Source organism: Tympanuchus pallidicinctus, unplaced genomic scaffold (genome assembly GCF_026119805.1).
Source record: "Tympanuchus pallidicinctus isolate F22 unplaced genomic scaffold, pur_lepc_1.0 scaffold5, whole genome shotgun sequence".
NCBI classification, from domain to species: domain Eukaryota; kingdom Metazoa; phylum Chordata; class Aves; order Galliformes; family Phasianidae; genus Tympanuchus; species Tympanuchus pallidicinctus.
In genome coordinates this window covers 52270421-52292092 of record NW_026294769.1, presented here as the reverse complement: position 1 = coordinate 52292092, position 21672 = coordinate 52270421, and the positions used below count along the sequence as shown (strand labels likewise).

General features: G+C 38.5%; 1 protein-coding gene across 1 annotated transcript in view; it reads right to left on the bottom strand.

Moving 5' to 3' along the window:
• Window positions 1–3038: 3038 nt before the first annotated feature.
• Window positions 3039–21672, bottom strand: part of SLC26A7 (solute carrier family 26 member 7) — a 63842-nt gene continuing 45208 nt past the window's right edge. The window contains exons 11-17 of the mRNA XM_052703391.1: window positions 18758–18864; window positions 16182–16248; window positions 10985–11119; window positions 9707–9755; window positions 6559–6659; window positions 4297–4351; window positions 3039–4208 (exon numbers count right to left, since the gene is read on the bottom strand). Of these exons, the coding sequence (XP_052559351.1) occupies window positions 3883–4208; window positions 4297–4351; window positions 6559–6659; window positions 9707–9755; window positions 10985–11119; window positions 16182–16248; window positions 18758–18864 (840 nt within the window). The 3' untranslated portion in view covers window positions 3039–3882. The remainder of the gene's footprint in view (window positions 4209–4296; window positions 4352–6558; window positions 6660–9706; window positions 9756–10984; window positions 11120–16181; window positions 16249–18757; window positions 18865–21672) is intronic.

Genomic DNA, 21672 nt, shown 5'->3' with positions numbered 1-21672 from the left:
TGAATGCACTTTGGGCAACAAATAAAACTTACTTCTTACATGATCAAATTCCAGCACTGACCAAACAACAGATCAAGCTGGAAATGCAAATGACTGTGCTGAAAACAAGAAAAAGTTTTGGAAAAATATGACCAGTTTTTCCTCTTCAATCTAAGCTAAAGAATATCCATGGCACTGAAAATATAGCAAACCATTATAATAACTCATGACATCTACTAGTGAGGGAGACAATCCAAGCAACATACATCTGCCTTCTTTCAACAAATAGTGCTCCCACTGACCTTGGCAGGCATAAAAAATTTTACAATAACCAAAAAATTGAAGGATATGTTAGCTGTGTTGTGATGCTGTCACAGTAAATAGCTGTCTTGAACAACAAGAAAGATAAATAACTCCATCAGAAACAAAGTATGCATTGGTATATGGCTTCCTCAAATATAATGTATCAATTATAACATTGTGCTTTTAAGAAATTCTAATGTCTCATTCTTCCATGCACAAAACTACGGATGCATATTACAACTAATGTTATAATAGAAGATATCTAAAAGAATATATCTCACTGTTAAACACACTCAGTACCCCACATCTGCTTTCTAATAATTTGTCTCTAAGTGTGTATAAGAGTATTATAAAAAACACTGTAGATCAACTATAGGAACAATCTCTGAGTGATGGCAGTGGAAAGATCTTTTGTTCTGAATGGCAGATCTGTCATTACTGAGTGCACTAAACATAAATGGCATATAGAATGGCATCTATGACATTTCCTTGAGAAAAAAAGCTAACAAGAAACCATGGTGTAGTTCATTCTCATATGAGCTGGTCAAACTATCCACACTGGATGGGTTGGCATCACACTTCACTCTGTTCGGTGAACTTGCTGCATTTCTAAATTGTGAGAAACAGAAAACAAATTATTACAATGTTTTCATAGAAGATCAAGAAAATTTGCAGATGAAACAATGAGTCAATGGCTCTATGTCCAGATGGAGGCCGGTAACAAGTGGTGTCCCCCAAAGGTTTGTCTTGGGACCGGTGCTCTTTAACATCTTTATTAATGACATCGATGAGGGAATTGAGTGCACCCTCAGCAAGTTTGCTGACAACACCAAGCTGAGTGGTGCGGTTGATACGGTGGAAGGAAGGGATGCCATTCAGAGGGACCTCGACAGGCTGGAGGGCTGGGCTCGGGTGAACCTAATGAGGTTCAACACGGCAAAGTGCAAGGTTTTGCATTAGGGCCGGAAGAACCCCAGGCACCCGTACAGGCTGGGAGGAGTGGTCCTTGAGAGCAGCTTGGCAGAGAAGGACCTGGGGGTCCTGATGGACGAGAGACTGAACATGAGCCAGCAGTGCGCTCTGGCAGCTCGAAAGGCAAATGGGATCCTGGGCTCCATCAGGAGAGGGGTGGTCAGCAGGGACAGGGAGGTGATTGTCCCTCTCTACTCGGCTCTTGTGAGGCCCCATCTGGAGTACTGTGTCCAGGTGTGGAGCCCTCAGTACAAGAAAGACATTGAGATCTTGGAAAGGGTCCAGAGGAGGGCGACTAAGATGATCAGAGGGCTGGAGCACCTCCCCTATGAGGACAGGCTGAGGGAGTTGGGCTTGTTCAGCCTGGAGAAGAGAAGGCTGCGGGGTGACCTCATTGCAGCCTTTCAGTACCTAAAGGGAACCTACATCCAGGAGGGGAGTAAACTCTTCAAAAGGGCTGACAACAGCAGGACTAGGGGAAATGGATCCAAGTTGAAGGAGGGAAGATTTAGGTTGGATATTAGGGGGAAGTTCTTTACAAGGAGAGTGGTTAGGCCCTGGAACGGGCTGCCCAGGGAGGTTGTGGATGCCCCATCCTTGGACGTGTTCAAGGCCAGGTTGGACGGGGTCCTGGGCAACCTGATCTGAATGTGTATGTTTGGTGGTCCTGCTAGGCAGGGGGGTTGGAACTACATGATCCTTGAGGTCCCTTCCAACCCGGGTGATTCTGTGATTCTGTGAAACAGTGCTTATTTGAAATTGTTTGAAATTGCCACCATTAAGAAGTCTTGCAAATCAAAAAGTTATTTATGATGAAGATGAATGGCATAAAGCAATAGATATGTCTCTTATCAACTTAGAAATGAATATGGCACGACATTGACCTTGGATGTATATAAGAGTATCTTTGTCTTCCTGAATGCATCAGAGATGCAAAGGAACCACCAAGTCCTCTTGCCTCTAGCTTTCTTCCACTGAAATTCTGGTGTGAGGGGATCAGAAATGGAAACCCAGACAAAACACTTTCCATAAATCTCCATTACCTGCTCTTTTGTATCCTATTCTGCCACTTCTTTTCTCAAAGTCCCTGCTGACCTCAGCATCTTGACCCCAGTTACAGCACGGTGCTGCTAGTGAGATCACCCTGCCACTTTACTTCTGCCCATCATTTTTTTATCTTCTGATGTGAATGGCAGTGAACACACTGAGAAACCAAACCACATATCTTAAACACTATAAAGAGGCATCAGCAGCATACTAATGTTTATATTGATTACACTCAGAATTTCAGAATATATGCAAGTCTTTCAGACTGCACCACTTCACCAGTTTGCTTATCAGGTGTGGTAGTAGCACGTTCTCAGGTTGTGGCAAAATGGACTTGAGCTCCTTTTTATTTTCAGTACTTCTGGCTTTTCCATTCCCCGTTCCCATAAAATGGGAATACCAGCTATCTCACAGGAACATTAGAAAGCTTACATGGTGTCTATAAAGAATCCAGATAACATGACAGTCATCCTAATTCATTTAATCAGGCCCAGACAAAATATACAATAGCCATCCCCATTATTTTTATCCTGCAGCTACCATTTCAGTTTTGGGTTTTTTTTTTAATTTTTAATTTTTGCAGAGCAACAAAAAGAAATGTTGAAAAGCACTGAAGAGAACATACTTTTCCCAGTCAATCCTCCAGACGGACAGAGCCAAATCACCTTATCTAGATAAAGCAACGAAAAATGATCTTTTTTTTTGTTTTTTTTTTTGTTTTGTTTTGTTTTGTTTTGTTTGTCCAAGGGCAACTCTGATTTTACTAGTAACACATGCCAGATCACAGTAAAGGGCAGAAAAGTGAAAACAAATACCACAGATCATAATTAGTTTAATATCTCTTGAACAGGGTTCTGAAAGGAGCTCTGCTCTTGTTTGGAATTATAAATACAACCACAGGAAAGCACACTGCTTATAATGCATGCTCAGTTACACAGAGATTACAATCATAGAATCACCAAGGTTGGAAAAGACCTCTAAGATCATCCAGTCCACCTATTACCATATTTCCCACTGAACATTAGAATGGAAAAGACTCCATGATAAGGAAGGCCCGGGTTTATAGTCTTATAGCAAGGATTGCAAGACTTATTGTCGAGCAAATAAATATATGAGCAAATGCACTTTCAAGCCTCAAACCTCAATTTCTAAGACAACCTTTTTTTTTCCTTCTCCCTCTAGCTCTCCCTTCCACCATGTAAAGTTCCTCTCTCCTCTTCCCACCAGTGAGCCAGCACTGCACTCTGCACTGCAGGGCAGACATAAGATTAATAGCTCCAAACAAGCCTGCCAAAATGTTTTGTTCAGTCTAGCACAGTGCCCTTCAGTTTATCTCACTTATCTCTTAGCACATGTGCACCTTATGGCCACGTTACTGTGCTAACAGAGGTGCTCTGCTTTAAGCAACACAGGTTGAGGAGCAGAGTGTTGCTTTGCAATGCATGACAGAGTAAAAGATAATTTGCTTCACCAAGAGTCTGTGCTGATTATGTTGAGATGTCATTATGCTTTCCAGTGGAACATGCACTCAGATTAATGAAAAACAACACACCTCTGGATCCAGCATAGAAGACTGAGGAGTTACTGCAAAAGGAGAGAAGGGGGCAAGAAGAGAGAGCAGTCAGGAAAAACGTGGTAAATGCAATCCACAGATTGAGGACTGGCTGCAGAGTATACAGATAAAATATTTCTGTACAACAGGTTCACCGAATATGTGACATTTTCCCAAATGAAAGCTTTATCAAAGCTCAGTGAGCACCCGAGGAGCCCCCAGACCTCCCCTACCCCTGCTGTAAGCCTCACCCTGGAAATCTGATTGGCATCGATTGCTGAAGAAATGGAGTCAAAGAAGATGGGGTTTTCAGATTCGAGATTTCCACCATACTGCATTGCTTTAATCAAGGAAGCTGTAGCAAAACAAACATATGAGCACTGATGAAGTAGCAAGAATATATAAATGTAACATTAAAAATTTTGCAGTAAGTTGATACTTGCCTTTGCAGCATGCGAGCAACACTTCAATGTGTCTGCTTTTACAATCCATGTAAATCTACAAATGTGAAAACGTGGAGAAAAAAAAAAAAGATTTTAAACACCAACACCATACCCACCGAGAACATACTCAAATAGGCAGAGTACGGCGTGCTGCTGTTCAGGCTATACTGACAACAGCCACCAGAGAGAGCCCCTCCATAATACAAAGAGCACCGAATCACGTTCAGCAGGAAAGCATCATTTCTTCCCTCGTTTGCAAAGTGCTCTACAGCTTTGCTGGTAATAAAAATCAATCTGATCAAAATCTGATTAATAATGTACCATTTAAAATAACATTATTATGAATTTGTTTCCAGTATGCCTTTTTCTGCAAGTTTACTCATCTCTTTCCCACAAGCTTACCAACCAGCCCACAAAGCCAATTATTGGACCTAGGGAAGAGTTGTATACTCATAGAATCCTTAGAGTTGGAAAGGACCTTGAAAGGTCATCTAGTCCAACTTCCAGCATCTATCAAATAGGTACCATAGCTAGCATGCCACATTCTGCAACAAGTTGTTCTTTATTCTTTCTCTGAAAATGTGCAGTTTCACAGAGACTAGGTATAAGCTAGAAAGTGATAAAAAATGAAAATAACTCTAGAAGAAGAGTAGGGCCTTTTTTTGGCAGATGAGGAAGCATCCAAAGCAAAAAAATAAAAAAATAATAAAATAAAAAATAAAAAAACAACCTTAACTAATCCATGCGAAGTGGAACAACTGGGAAAAGAGAAGTGATTCAATGAGAACATCATCAGTATAACCTACTTTAAAAAGGACCCAGAAGCCCATTCCACACAAAAAATCCCTCTAACTCCAGCGGCAGTGATGATATGCAGGGAAGGACTGTAAAACATTGAGCGCGTTCCTCTTATGGGTAACACAGTTTTGTCATTAAGCCACCTCCATCTATGCCATAGCCCAGCATGGATTTGTGTCCCACAAAATTTGTCTAATTCCTTTGATTTAATCCGTAGTTCTGAGGTCTCATAGATCTTTTGCAAATCAGTTGACAAACTATTTTTTTTTCCTACTAATTTTATTGAATGCATTTTTTTTGAGGGAAGAAGTAATAAAGAGTAACTCTTACCTTATTTATTCGTACCAGTTTTCCTTCCAACTATGTCCCCACATATACACTTATTTTTAATTTAACACTTTTTTTTTCTTTTTTTTTTTTTAATTAATCAATTCAGCAAACTGAGAAAACACTTAGGATAAGAAAAGGCTTGGGCTGAAACACAACTTCAGATTTTTGTGCTCATTGCTGCCTTCCAGTACCTAAAGGATCCTACAAGTGTAGATAACAGGACAAGGGGAAATTGTTTTAAATTGAAGGAGGGAAGATTTAGGTTGGATGTCAGGGGGAAGTTCTTTAAAATGAGAGTGGTGAGGTGCTGGAACAGGCTGCCCAGAGAGGTTGTGGATGCCCCATCCCTGGAGGTGTTCAAGACTAGGTTGCATAGTGCCATGGGCAGCCTGGTCTAGTATTAAATGTGGAGGTTGGAAACCATGCCTGTAGCAGCGCGGGGTTTGATTATGCCTGAGGTCCCTTCCAACCCAGGCCATTCCATGATTCTATGATGATTAAAATCTAATATTCTATCTTAAACAGAAAAATTACATGAACACCCAATTAAATCTGTACCCACTGTAAATCTATTAAATGCCAAACCTGATGGAAATAGCAAGTAGCTTTTGAACATATTTTTTCATTTGCTGTATAGTGCTGATCATTATGTTGTTGCTGTTCTTGGTCATATGGGAGCTTCCTGGACCTTCTGTCATGCCTGAGGAACCCAGCCTGCTAGGTATGTATGTCACAGAATAGAACATGGAGATCATTAAGACCTCTGGCTTAGCAGAAAGTAGGTAATAGAGATAAACTCACAGAAATAAAAACTGAAATTTTAAAGCTGACGGTGTGATGTGACATAAATCAGCTTTAAAATTACAAAACAAACAAACAAAAAAAAACAACACAAGAACGACCCACGAAAAAAATACCAGCAAAGAGAGCGTTTTCTGAAATGCGACTCCATTAAATAAAAATCATTGGTGTATAATTTTATACAAACACAGTTCAGTATCAAATCTCTGTTCATCTCTTTCACAAGTTACCCCCTTTATCCACTGTAAGTTGGATGACTAGTAGCTGACTTGAATAACTTGTGTGTGTATTTATGTATTTTAATGTACAGAAAGTATCTGGTATTACTAATACCTGAAGCAACATGGAGACTCCAGTGTAATCAAAGAAATGCAGTCCTCTGCAGTCCAATATCAAAATGCGTCGCTCACTCTGACATGGCTGCAGTGATTCACCTGCACATTTGATGGAAGAGAAAATTTTAATTACCAGGGATAAGTCAAAAAATGCCTATTAGAATTATGAAAGTTAAACAAAATGAGTCCAAAACATCATAGTAAATTCGTCTATTGTGTACTGGGATATGCATTAAGCAAATTGCACTGTTTAAAAGCACAAGCGAAGTACCATCAGAGCAATGGAATGAGGAATACATTATTAGCAAGATGTATTAGACAGAAACAGTCTCTCAAGGACAAAAAAAAGAAGTTCGTCTTCACATTTAAATTTCTAAATGAGCTTGGCTTGTTTGGGAAAGTTCACGTGGGATTCACAGAGCAAATATCTCTTGCAGATTCTGATATTGAGTTCATTTCTGTAGTAACTAAACACTTTCTTCTGCTTTAACTAATATTCTCCTATAAGGAAGACAAGTCTGTAAAGTGGAGTGTTTCATTTTCCCTGTTTTTCGTTTGGTTATTTTTCACATGCATACGCTATCACATATTGATGCTAGAGAAAAAAATGTAAGATTTGTGAAGGTCTTCTTATATTCATTCTTCAGCTCCTGGCCACCGTGTGCTTAATCTAAGCACATACACATAATTTTTAATCTAAGCACATACTATAGTAAGTGTGACCTGAACTAGCACATAGACGATTCCTGGCTTTCATAAAAGGAAGACAAGAAAATAACGTACATCTTATTTACACTGCTCTGTGGGTAAATAACAGCTTTAATATCAGTTATCGTAAAACATAAAACTCAAAAAAGGAGAGTTATTTTGAATGCAAAGATAGGTTAATAGACATGGTTTTGACAAAGCAGAGGAAAAAGCTTTAAAATCCTGAAGGCATGCAGTATTTCCCTGTCGAGTAGATTTATAATGGTGCTAATTCCTTTCTGACAGGAGTCTGAGAGTCAGAGCCTTTTGGATTTGCACCTCCAGAGATTTGCCATCCAGTATACATGAATAAATGCACTGCAAACAAAATAAGGAATTTCAAAGGAAACCTGCAGCCTGGCAATACTGTAGTGGAAACCCAGGAAGGATTTATGAGATCTGCTGGGCTACTCACTGTCATCTTTTCTACACACCTCCTTTGTTTCCAAAACAGAAGAACCTTTTATCTCTGTTACTTATTCCCTCAAAAAGCACATACACAATTCTATCTGCAGGTTCCAAAAGTTTTACTTTAAAAAATGCCCTGGGGTTGAATTTCTCTTTTTGGTTGTTATAGTGCTTACATAAAACTCAGTGTTTGGCAGTTGAAGAATAGATTTTGAATATATGTAATAGCATGTAACTTTCTTCAGAATAGCAGAAAAAATAAGAAATAGAAAAGGAAATAAATAGGAAAGGACAGAAGGATAATAATACAAATTGCTTTAGCCTAGAAATGTTGCATCCCAGCACAGAGGCTGAGATCACCTTACACACGAACTGTGCTTAGCTGATGTTAGACTAGCACAATATGAAAAACTTCTAGTATTATTATGCTCAGAAATCTTGACAAACCTTGTGAAGGTCAAGCCACACTCACACATGTACAAATGCAAATACAGAGACAATGCTGATCTTGCATTACTCTCCCACCCAGCCGGCATCCTGCATTTCAGTTGAGGGGTTGCAGGTACAGACCTATTGCTTCTCTAAATGACTGGGCAAAGGCAGCAGAAGCTATTTAACATCGTGCTGATATAGGCCATGTCAAATCAGTATTCCCTAGAGATAGAAGGGAAAGATTTGAAAAAAGCTGCCATGCTTTCCAAGATGACTGCTGTGTGAATAAGGATTATGTCTTCCTTTCCCTCCACTTCCTAGAAATTCAAGCCCCTTGTTTTATTATCCTTTGAAAGGGATTTTTCTTATTCTTTTTTTCTCTCCGGTCTTTGTTTTAAGTTCCCATGAAGAGTCACCCTACTCTGCGTATATAAGGTATAATATAAGGTATAATAATTGTCCTCAGGGAAACCAAAAATGAGTTCTTGTGCTGTCTGTCATTTCTGTAACATAAGAAACCAACTTATTCAAATGAAGACAGAAATGCATACTGACAAGACCTTCCAAAAGACTTTTCACAAATACAATGCTGTTCACTTATTTACTGTTTCACAGTACAGCACTGTATAGTCCTCAAGAGCCATCATCATTACGTTACTGCGTGTTGCAGAAAGCATTCTATCACACCCAAGTAAAGTAAACACTGCAATATCATAAAAATGTCATGAGCCCAGTTAATAAGTGTGAACTGTCAGAAAACAGCCCCCCGATCAGATTCCCTACTGAGGTCTCAGTGCTTGTACGTGTTTTAAATAAACACAGCATTGGAATTCCCTCCACAATGAAGTCATCTGTATAAAGTATCTTCTGCAAAAGGTTGTTGCAGTGGTCCCAGGAGAATGTGTGTGCTCTGGTTTGATTTAAGCCCAATAAATTGTGGGATGAGTAGAATCATTCAGCATAATCCCTAATTGAAAGCAAACTGTGTTATATTGTACTGTACTGGTGGCCATAGCGTCACTGATTGTTCAGCTGACATTTATTGAGCTTTTCTCTTCAGTGCCTTCAAAGACCACAAAGACTTCGCATGGTTCTCGTCCCATCCTATTTTTAGTTTTGCATACTAATGTTCAAGTCTCACCATGAACTAAAAATAACTCAGGAGCAGAGCTTAACAAAATGGTTTATTTGTTTCTTTGGCTGAAGGCCAAGGAAGGTAGCAATGTTCTTAGTGATGCTCCCACTCCATATCTGAATCACTATGCATATGGTGATTTGTGTGAAATAAGAGACCCCTACAGAAAATGTATTTTCACTGGTTCCTCACTTTTGAAATCTTAAAAAGTCAGTCAGGAACAGAATAAAACCAGGACCCATTAGGCCAAGGTTAATGGAGTTTAACAACTGTTAGAACTCATGCTTCACTGAATGTGTGATCTGAAAAAATATAAGTTTCCAGACAATTTGAATTTGCCTAGGAATAAATAGAAAAATCTGGAGCTATTTTGCACACTTACATCCATCCTGGTTTTAATATAATGTATAGATAACAAACTCACCATGACAACCTCCATTGGAAAATGAGCAGAGTAATGTGTTCTGCTCACACTGAAATAAAAGCAATGAACAATTAGCATACCAAGGAAAACGAACCCGATGCAGAGTAACCAGAAAATCAGTGCAATACACAAGAATTCTGTTTCTCTATATCAAAGTTAACTCCTTCTCTCAAAATCATATTGCATGCAACAATCTATTGGACACATTTGCTGAGTAAGACTTTCATTGTTCTTCTAAAGACCTATCAAGTAGATGTCTCCCCCCCCTTTTTTCCCCCACAAAACTCAGTCTCTATGATGTCTGGATTCACTCTGAAGCTTGTAACTAAAATTTTGCTTTTGATAGAAATTTTATAAGATTAGCTTCTGACTCACATTTTACTTAATGAAATCTCATTTAGATTTTTGTGAGAAAAATTCTGACACATAAAGTTATTAACGAGTTACCTTTATCCAGATAAATGTTTTCATACTGATTTCCACATGAATATATACGCCAATATACGTTTAAAAGAGAAATACAGCACAGAAACAAAATTCAAACCACAATTTTTTTCACTTCCATTGTGTTCTGTAGAAAGACAGTTATTCCACACAGGTACCAAACACTATGCACCGTATTTCAGGTAGCTGCATCGCCAAGTACCTTCTAGAATAGACAAAGGATAACATCTCCCTCCTTAGTAACATATAAATGAACTTATAAATGAACTTATTAACTTGCTATCTTATTAAATTAAAATTTAACAGAACCAAGGGGAAAAACAGCAAAATTTCAGAGCTGAATTTCTAAACAGTGAAGAATAGGTATGGGCAGCACAGCTCTTCAGTAGGCAACAGCAGAGGTTGTGGACCATTATGGTCCTTTTCAACCCAGGCCATTCAATCTTTCTATGATTCTACAGTTCTTAATTATTAACAAACCATTTAGGAAATGGCTGTGATTTCCTCAGTCCAGTTCATCAAACTGGATGAATTTGGTTATGAATTTAGCTTTTTATCTTATTGTACTGAAATGCTTTCACTGTAATGATAGAAAGAATAATGTGTATTTTTTTCCCTTTTAGGAACATCATGGAATTTGCAATAGTTGTGTGCAAATAAACTTGAAAAAATATGATCTTTTCTGGGACATTTTCCAAAAAACAACTAATTTTTTTTTTTTTTTTTGTACTATTTGTTTTCCAATACTAATAGTATAGAAAATGGAAATGCAGGGAAAGTAATCATGAACTTCAGTACTGTCACCATGATAGTGAATCATGTAGCACATCCTACCTTGTTTACATCTTCACATGCCTGGCTGCTCGTGCTCTCCTGGATTATCTTCATCAGGTCTGCATGAAACTTTCTGGCGTTGAGAAAGACTAATGGGTTGCTGACTGAAACTATCTTTACCTGTTTTAATGATTCCTGTGGAGTGAAATAAACAAAATGCTGCAGTTTATCTTCGTTTTGGAAATATACATAAATAAAAGTGATTTCTTTAAAAATCCTGACAATTCCTGTAAATCAACCCAGAATTAACTTTGTGTTGTGAGGATGTTAACAGATAGCTGCCTTGATCAGCTTTGATGCAACTGCACTTAAGGAGGAAATAAGAAATCTACAGGGAAATTATCCATAATTCAAGTTAACACAAAAGCAAAATCACATTCATTACAAAGCACAAGTTCAAGAGCTATCATCAGGCAAATGGGAGGAGCACTATTTCTGTTGGCATAATCCACAGACACAGACAAGACAAGGGTTACAGACTGGGAATATCTTCTATAGTGCAAACATGTATTGGAAAAAGTAGACAAAATTTGGAAGTATACACTGTGTCAGGTCTGGGGAACACTCGTAACGTTAACCTCAGATTCCTGAGGACTATCATAGTACAACAGGGATATTTCTCCATGGAAATGAAAAAAGCCAGCACTGACTTTAGTAGTGGAGGGAAATCCCACCAAACCTGCAACTCTGGTTCTCACACCTCCCTGAGCTACAGCTGAGAATCGTTTAAGAGGTACAGCTTATAGCTGAAGCTCCTGCCTGGGAAGAAATCTTTCTGGAGCCACTCTCACCTCACTGATCTCTTGAGCATGTGCAAATTCTTGATGGTCCTACTTGCACCGACTGGATCCAGACTTAGTCTGAGGGACGCATTTTAAGATCGCTAGCACACACAAAGAACCATCAACTACTCTGGATCCTGTCTTCACATTTTTTCCTAAAAAGTTTCATCCAAACATCACTGAAACTATAACTCAAAGCACAGCTGTTACACACCAGAACAAATAAGGAAGGAAAACAGACAAAAGTCAGAAATGCCCAGCTACCAAGGAAGAACACTTCCCACAAAATACACAATTTTTCTCTTGTTCTTAAGGTGAACTCATAAAACACTGTCAAAAGCTAGTAATAATGTGTATATGTATGTGGGTTGCTCTGAAAGTAATGCCTCTTATTTATTTTCATGGAAACTACAAAAGATACAAAGAGCACAATAATGCTATTTGATAGAGCAAACTCTCAGCTAAAAAACCTATTTTTTAACATAGTCACCACAATTATCTATGCATTTTCACTAGAAATGAACACGAGCCTGCATGCTGCACTTGTAAAAAACTGCACTAGCAGAAATGACTCACCATTTCATAGATGCCTATGACAGTGTCATTCTTAGGAAAACATTGCCCACACAGTCATTGTGCTAACATTCGTTGTTTGATCTCCATAAGCATTGAGAAAGCATCAATTAATGTTAGTGGGTGCCATTTTTTCTGCACGGAGGAATTTAGTACATATCTTTGCTTCATCTGCACTTCCAAGTCAGATGCCACAATGCCCTTCTGCTGCCATCTGTCACATGGTAACAAAACGTAATGGAATACTGGTGGGAAGGTTCAGCCTCTACTATCATTGCACCAACATTAGCTGCTGACATGGTGAGCCAACATAATAAAAGAGGAGGCATTACTTTCAGAGCAGCCCTCATATATATAAAAACATTGGGTATTATCATCCCTAGCTTAATTGTGATGCAGCTTTTATATGTGGACTGAATTAACCTAATTCTAGTGATACATCCATTTTTCACAGATTATAAACTGTGCGTCTCTTTTCCTTGGGAAATAATCATATATGGTATCATAGATACCAAATACTGGCTCTCTGTCACTATTTCAGATGGACCTCACTCACTGTGCAGCAGCTCTCATTTGCTTTGGTGTCTACTTCTTGCATTTCAGACTTGAGGAAAGGTCTGTTGGCTGTTAAAGTCTTCTGCTTTTCCAAGTGTATTATCTTATCTAGTAAGATACTACATCTAGTTATAATGTTATTTGATTATATTCAAATAAATAACTGTTGAGTTTTTATGTGTCTAGTGCTGCAAAATAGGAATAAGAAGGATCATGTATAGCTGTAAAACTTACCAGTATTTTCAGGAGCATTTTCTACCCAACTGGCACAACCAGATATCTTTAAATATCCATAATAACTCTACTAATATGGCCCAGTTGGAAAAACACAGTAGAATTAATTTGCCTTTTAGGTGTGTCTTTCATGGATGCAGGGGATCTCAAGATTATTTGTGAAATCTCAGAGCTTTTTGCAAGCAGATGATGGAAAAATATGATCCTTGAGTCCACAACTGAACATTAAAAGTAAAACGTTAAAAAAATCTCTATATTTATTTTCACTACTGAAATAGTTTTCATTACAAAAAAAAAAAAAAATCTAATTTATACAAGTGTCAGCTCCCAAAAATGAACTAATCATGACAACAAGTAATCAGCAGTAAGAAAACAAAGAGATAAAAATCCCAGACATTTTGAAAGAGAATATAAGCTTCAAAAGTTTCAATTCTTCCTAACAAAAGTCAGAGACATTTAAAGTTACTTAACTATGCCACACTCCAACAGAAGTAAGTGGAGTTGACACAGAGACCACTTCTGTAGCCGTTCAAAGAAGCATGGGATTGCACTGAAGAAACAATTTTCCCAACAGACCTTCCAGCAAAATAGGACTGGAAATCTTTACCACAAACCACACTACCTCCTCATTGCAAGCTATTATTCAGACTTCTGGGAACAAGGCAATCTCTTGGACACCACCGCAGCAGCCATCATACAGACTAAAACATTTCAAATATCCAAAACTGTGGCAATGAAGCCCAGTCTACATATTGTGATTTGTGCAGTTTACCTATGAATCTGATTATGGTGAACATCACAACACCAAAATGTCTCAGTCAGTCAAGTGGCAAAGCCTAACTGGCAATTAAAATGGCCAAAATTATATGAAAACCAGGCTCTAAAACAGAGACAAAACAAAGAGCGATACATAGTTGAACACAGAAATACTCTGAAATCCTACAGATTCCCTTAAAACTATCCTACACAGAGCTTGGTGTGGAGACAAGTGAGAACTTTGGTGCCATACCAGAGCTGACCAAGTAGAAGATAAAAATAAAAGACAAATAAAAAGATAAATGTGCAAAGATCAAAGTCTCTGGTGATCAAAAAGTGAAAGATGTGAAAGATTCAAACTGTAGAATCACAGAATCAAACACCTCTGCAAGAGAAAGGCTATCTGCTGAAACACATTCAAGCAGGGGGAACACTTAGGTATAACCTTTTGCCTAAAATGGGCAACACAAATTTGATTCAGTTATTCTTGACTTGAGTTGAGTTTTAGCTCTTGTCTTAAGAAGAACAGTTCTAAGAAAAAAAGAAAAATGCATTTCTTTTTTATAATGTTCTTGCCCAGAAAAGAAGAAAATGGTCATTATGGGTGGCTTATTCCCCCTGTCACTTAGGATGCTTACAATTGCCCCTCACGCTCTGCACAACTCTCTATGTTTGGGTAAGAATTCATGTTAGTGAACGCCTGTGATGCAATTTGTTTCACACAAACTTCTAAACACCCTCTTGATTTTTTTCCACATTAAAGTGTCATTTCTCCTATGGATGAAATAATCCCTATAAATCCACAGACTTTAATGGCAGGGTAGATCATTAAGCTTGCATATTTTTGTGTTTAAAAAGCTCTGTTACTTATGTCTAAGCTATTATTTACCAGAGGAACATGGATAACTCTAACACACATACATTAAAAATTACCCTAAATGACTGCTGCAACCCAGTGGCTCCATAAATTAAATTAAAAGCATTTTTTATAAATCTTAAAAATATTTTCCTTTATTTGTATAATAAGCTCTTGAGCAATTTGCTTTCTTAACAAAATGTTATTTTCCTCAGTGCCTGCAGACACTAGTTCGTTATTACTTGGTGGCTGGCATTAATCTTAATGATTAAAAAGCTGGAGAGTATTTAGCTTAAAAAAAAAAAAAAAAAAAAAAAAAGATGCACAAGATGCACAGAGACAAATACTGTATGAATTGATACAAAAGCAAATAAAAAATAAAAGCAGGCAAATTTTGGTAGCCCATCTCTGACAAAGTTATTCTAACAGTTTCCTCAAGAACGACAAGTGATATAATTGACAATTGGACCAGCTTCAATAGCAGTGTTTTAAATTTATGTTTTAGAGTACTCTCCATTCTTACGTGCCTCTCACATTCTAGCATTGTTCAGCATGCCAGAATGGTAAAACCACCCAAACCAAGCTTGGATATTGTGCCCAAGATAGCTCTGATAGAAAACATTTGCCAGAAAAAAGAAGATTTAGAAGAGAGCTTCTTAATAATAACAGGTAATAACTGTGAACATGTTACATTTGACCCTTCACAGTTATTAGGAAAGGAAAGCAGACACAACAGAAACTTCCATGATGGAGAGCTCAGGATGTCCCAGTGACGGGACTCTATGCTGGAAGGACACATGGTTCCACTTTTCTGTTGGCTACTGATCTAAAGCTTCATTCCGGAGGAGGGAGGTCACCTCTCTGGGTTGTTACCCATCTCTTCTTACCACAAGCTTGACCACAAGCAACTTTGATGGTAATTGTAATGAAAACGACCAAAAGAATTTAAAACCTCTCGTTGGTAGGTTTAAGTTTGTACAAAGCAAATTTAAACAACACAGTCTTTGGGAGAAATGCTTACATCCACTTATCACATGAGGATACGCTTGCCTGAGAAGTGAGGTGCATGAAGCAGCCCGTGATACTTCATGATGCTGCCTCGCACACATGGCCTCCTCTGGGAGTCAGGTCACTGGGGCTGGAGGCAGTGTCAGGGGCAGAAAAGAGATAGTGGATGGTGGGGGTATCAAAGCACTTTCAGGAAATGAGGAAATCTGACAAGAACATAGAAAGAGCTGTCCAATTCCCTGAGACTCAAGGCTACTTTTCTACCCACTATTTTATCCTGGCTTTAGATTTGAAGTGCCTTTTGTAAGAAAGGACACACTGATTATAATCTGGTAACCAACTACAGAAGACAAACAAGCCTTAATTAGGACGACACAGAGAAAAAAAAAGAAAAATAAAGAAAAATAAAAGAGGGGGGTTGGATTTAACTTACACAGTTATCTTCAGTTTTGTATTTATATTCCACTTCTTTCATATTTTTCAAATTCAGTGTCTTTTCTCTGTAATCAACACATACAGAAAATATGTGAGTCAAATCATTAGTAAACATGAACAGAAAGAGCAAGATACAAGACACCCCAAAACCGTAACACAGAAGTCTAAATGTATGGCAATTATGGTAATTATTTGATGATCAGAGGGCTGGAGCACTTCCCCTATGGGACAGGTTGAGAGAGCTGGGGCTCTTCAGCCTGAAGAAGAGAAGGCTTTGGGGGGACCTCATTGCGGCCTTTCAGTACCTGAAGGAACCTACAGGATAGCTGCCCCGTTTTATAAGGGCAGGTAGCAACAGGATGAGGGGAAATGGCTTTAAACTGGAAGAGGGCAGATTTAGACTGGATATTAGGAAGAAATTCTTTACTTGAATACTCCCTGGGAGCATTCAAGGCCAGGCTGAATGGGGCTTTGAGCAACCTGGTCTAGAGGGAGGTGTCCCTGCCTGTGGCAGGGTGGTTGGAACAAGATCATTTCTAAGATACCTTCCAACTCAAACTATTCTACGATTCCATGACAATACTATCCATATGTATTTTTCTACATATGTATTTTTCTGCTTATAAAGCTTATTTATCATAATGACAGTGTAGTCAAAAGAGTAAATGGCAAATTTCAGAGTTACAGTACATCACTTTGAAAATCTAATAGAATTTTATTTTATTCAACTGCAAATAATAAGATCTTTATTTTAATTTTCGTTACCATTTTATACCTGGCCAGAGAGCTAGTCTCAAATCAAGGTAGCTAATACAAAAGCTCAGAGATTTAATTAAAATTTTCTACCTTTAACCTTTAAGGATGATTTATTTGTAGTTAAAACTGGTGCTTGTCTGTATGACAAAGCAGAACGCTGCACTCTAGCTGTCAAAGTGGAGGATTCAGTTGGAAAAAACAGTGTCCCTATGCTCTCTATATGGTCAGTGGAAAGTTGCTTTGAACAGGCAGTTCAGTATAGGAATTTCTGCATCCATACATCTCTGCAGGAATGCATTAAAGTGCAGAACAAGAAGTCTATAAAGCTAGCTGTCATCTGAGATCTGTGCCTAAAGCTAGGCAATGAGAGTAATCCCAGAACTAGACAAGGCAATGCACAGGGAGTATTTACAAGTACTGGGGTTGGCTAAATGAGGCTTGCAAAACTCAGCTGTTCTTTCTTGTCTGCATAAATCTTACTGTAGCTGCTGCTGTTTTTAATGCATCCTGATATATAACATACCATGTCCAGTGCTCTGGTGTCTGAACAGAGATTTCATAATAAATCATCAAGTTATTTTTCATGCTTTAGCGTCTAACTCTTTTGCAGCAGTCGTTAGTCAGAACATGTTTGGCCATGACTGGCTGACTTACTGCATATTCTCATGATAATCTCACCTGTGCAGTGCACTTTTTAAGGTTGTTAGGTCTTTTGGTGCCCTTAGATTGCATGGACAATCCTGTACAATCTGATGGAAGACCACACAAATCAATAGAAAGAGTATTACTTAGTTAACTAGTGCAGGTTCAGACTAAGGTTTTAGTCGGACAAAAGAGGATCCTACTTTTTGTGTCAAATATCTCTCCCTTTTCTGTTGCAGATCAACAGACATCCAAATGTGTAAATAACATGAAAACTTTCCTTTACAACAAGAATTTACCAATAGTTTTCTAAGCAGCAGGGGATTACCAGTAAGGTTCTGATTGTTTCAAGCAGAAATCATTTGCAATAATTTGCAATTTTGAGCTATTTTCACGCTGATTCTGCAAATTATCCTGTAAGAACACAGTTCTGCATAACTTTAACAAGCATTTAATCGAGCTGTCTATATTGTATTTAATTCCTGTGCAATTAAATGTTCTTGCAAACAGCTGCCTGCAGGCAGCAAGTCATTCATAGGGCTCGTGAGTTATGGATTAATTCTGTAGTATGAAATGATCATAAACCCTGAACAATGTTTTTCCTTTACTCTTAATCAAAATTAGCAACTGTAATATATGAAAAAAGAATATCTGAATTTGTTTTAGCTCTAGATACTTCATCCCAACTTCTCTAATTCATAGACAGGATCCATAAAGCAAATTTCAGGCATTAGAGCATGTCATGCAATTATCTTTCATTAACGTGTTTTAGCAAGGCAAATATCAGCTTGCAGCTCCTGTGCAATGCAGTATCTAGCAGTTGATAAAGGAGTTTTGTTAGTAAGTCTTGTCAGAAATATTCTTCACGAGTAACAGTATGAAATGAAAGAAAAATGTATTGTTGGCTATCCTGATGACTTTGTGCTACTTTCATCTAGTGAGTGAAACAGATACGTACTACTAGGTGGTAGTACATATCTGCCTGGGCAGGAATTGGACCAGATGGCTTCCAGATGTCCCTTCCAACTTCAGCCATCCCAGCATTCTGTATAACTGAAAACTGAGATTTCACTGTTAAATTTAGTGTAGTGTAGGTATATCCCAACAGCAAAGCAGTGTTCCAGAAAGAATACATAATTATGTGCTACTAGAACATTTCAATAAATTACATCTCACCTGGGAAAGCGGAAAATCACAATTGCTATTGTGCAGACAACACCATACAACAATCCCACGTTAGCAGCAAAGCAGATTGTGAACATGTAGGTAGTAACCCATATGCTCTTCAAGGAGGGAAACAGAAAGAGATGATTAGATGATCATTTTGTAATGATGTACATCTTATGAGTTAGAAATAAAAAAAGCCAGTAGTTTCTGAGAGGTGAGCATTTAGATGTTTGAACTGGCAAGTATCTGAGTTATCATCAAAACAACATCTCTCCACTGTAGAACACGTGTAACAGGACATCCTGCTCTTCCCGATGCTCACAGAAGATCATTCTGGATGTCCTTAAAATAGTGCAAGTAATTGTGCTAGCAGCTTAATTTGGAATGAACTAGGTTGGTTGGTTAAAACTGTAATTGATTATTCACCTTGCAAGTTATCACTACTTTCTTTGCAGCACACAGCTAAAATCCTTCTTCCCTTCTACACAATGAAGTACTCTAAAGGTCACACACAGAGAGCTCTTCTCTCACTAATTACCTAAGTGGGAATTATAATTTGCAAGGAAGTTAATCACAAGTGGCATTTATCAGAGTACAGCTGACTAAACCAACTCTATAACAATTAAAAATTATTGAGGAATGAATCAGTTGACATTAAAATGGTGAGTTTTCAGATTGCTTCCCCATCTTTCAATGTTTGAATTTAAGTTTTTTTTTAAAAATGCAAAGAATATCGCGAAGAAAAGTCGCTTCAGAAAGAAATTTTAAATACGAAGAAGAAAAAATGTTTACATTTCAAAAAATTGTCTTAATTTATTTTTTAAGCCGAAGAGATTACTCCTATTTCCATCCCATAATGGTGTATGTGACATAGAGATATCCAGATTTTTACATTAAAAGGAGAAAAGTATAACTGACTTGATTTCTTATATAGCCCTGATGTCAAGGATATCCAGCACATATTTCTTTGCCTGAGGGATCCTTCAGCAAAGACTGCCACCTTATCTTCAAATAAAAAGTGTTAAAGAAGAATGGAAAGTATTTTCTCTTCTATGAATATACTGTTCTCAACATGGGGTCCATTTCAACCATTACAGCACTTTCTGATAACACTTGCACAGGAACAGATTGCAGTGCACATAGGATTAAGCACTTTTAAAGCCCTTCCCAATCAACTCAAACTAGCTACCACAAAAGTAATGTAACACATGTCTGCTAATGCTGGAGGGATAAAAAAAATCTCGCTAGTATGTAAAATTATTATAATAGAAGAGCTGGCTTGCTTGCTACTTGGCAAAAAATTGGTTATACAGCAAAGCCTTCTGAGCTTTCTCAAGAAGGAGGGCCCCACCATACTGAATACCTGAACAAACCAAAAAGGCTATCTCCCTCATGAGGATGAAATGTTAAAATGTTCTAAAATCATACCGGTGGGCTCCAAAATTCCATGAGAGACCTTCCCTGATCCCCCTACTCCAATCTATTTTGACAAAACTGTTTGACAGGTTGGTGGCTTTGTGTTGGAAAACCCTCTCTGGAAAGATGCTGGAGGGCACTTGTCAGAAGTAAGCCCGATCTTGTCACTGCCTTAATTGTAGTTAGTATCATTCATTATGCCCCTTACAAATTAAAATATATGCATACATATGCAATTAATGCATCCATAAGTACCTCTCACATCACGATATCACAAAAGGAGTGTGTAATTTTTACAATAAATTGTTGCTATTCTTTCTGCTTTCACAAGTCAAGAGTACAACTTCGAGCTATTCAGCTCTGGTCATTTCCAGGCCAAGTCACTCATACAGTGAGAGTGCTGTTAGAAAATGTTGGTGGACTATTTTCTTGATGGAACATAGTCTAAGTTTTCTGCAGATTAAAGTGCAGAAAATTTTTTATAGATGGCATAGAAGACAACAGTGATAATTTAAAAGGTTGAAAAATAAAGAGCTTTCATGGAGAAAAATGACACTATCAGACGTTGACATATCCAGTATTATCCTGGAGAATATGGCAACTCCTGGCCTGATCAGCTGTACTCTTTGCTGGATAAAAATTCTGGCTGGCTGGATGGGCCCAGAGAACAGTGGTGAATGAAGTTAAAACCAGTTGGTGACTGGTCGTGAGCAGTGCTTCCCAGGAGATGGTATTGGGGCCTGTCCTGTTCAATATCTCTATTGATGGCCTGGATGAGGGCATTGAGTGCACCCACAGTAAGCTTGCAGATGTCACCAAGCTGGGAGAAAGTGTCAATCTGCCTGGGGGTAGGAAGGCCCTTCAGAGGGACCTGGATGGGTTGCATTGCTGGGCTGAGGCCAATTGTATGATCTTTAACAAGTGCTGAGTCCTCCATTTCAAAAGTCCATGCATTGCTGCAGGCTTTGGGTAGACTGGCTGGAAAGCTGCATGGAGGAAAAGGATTTGAGAGTGCTAGTGGCCGGCTGAACATGAGCCAGCAGTGTATCCAAGTGGCCAAGAAGGCCAATGGCATCCTGGCTTGTATCAGAGCTGCCAGCAGAAGCAGAGAGGTAATTGTTTATCTGTACTCAGCACTGGTGAGACTGCACCTTCAGTATTGTGTTTGGTTTTGGGTCCCTCGGTATAAGAAAAACATCAAAGCCCTGGAGTGTGTCCAGAAAAAGGTAAGGAAGTTGGTGAGGGCAGAAGCCTTATAGGGAGTGGCCAAAAGAGCTGTGGTTGTTTAATCTGGAGAAGAGAAGGCTCAGGTGAGACCTCATCATTCTCTACAGTTACCCAAAAGGTCGTTGTAGTGATTTTGAGGCCAGCCTCTTTTCCCAGGTAACAACAACAGGATGAGAGGTAATGTCCCCAAGTTGCACCAGGGGAGGTTTGGGTTGGGTACTGAGAAAAATTTATTCTCCTGAACTGTGGTGAGGTATTGGAACAGGTTGCCCAGGAAGGTG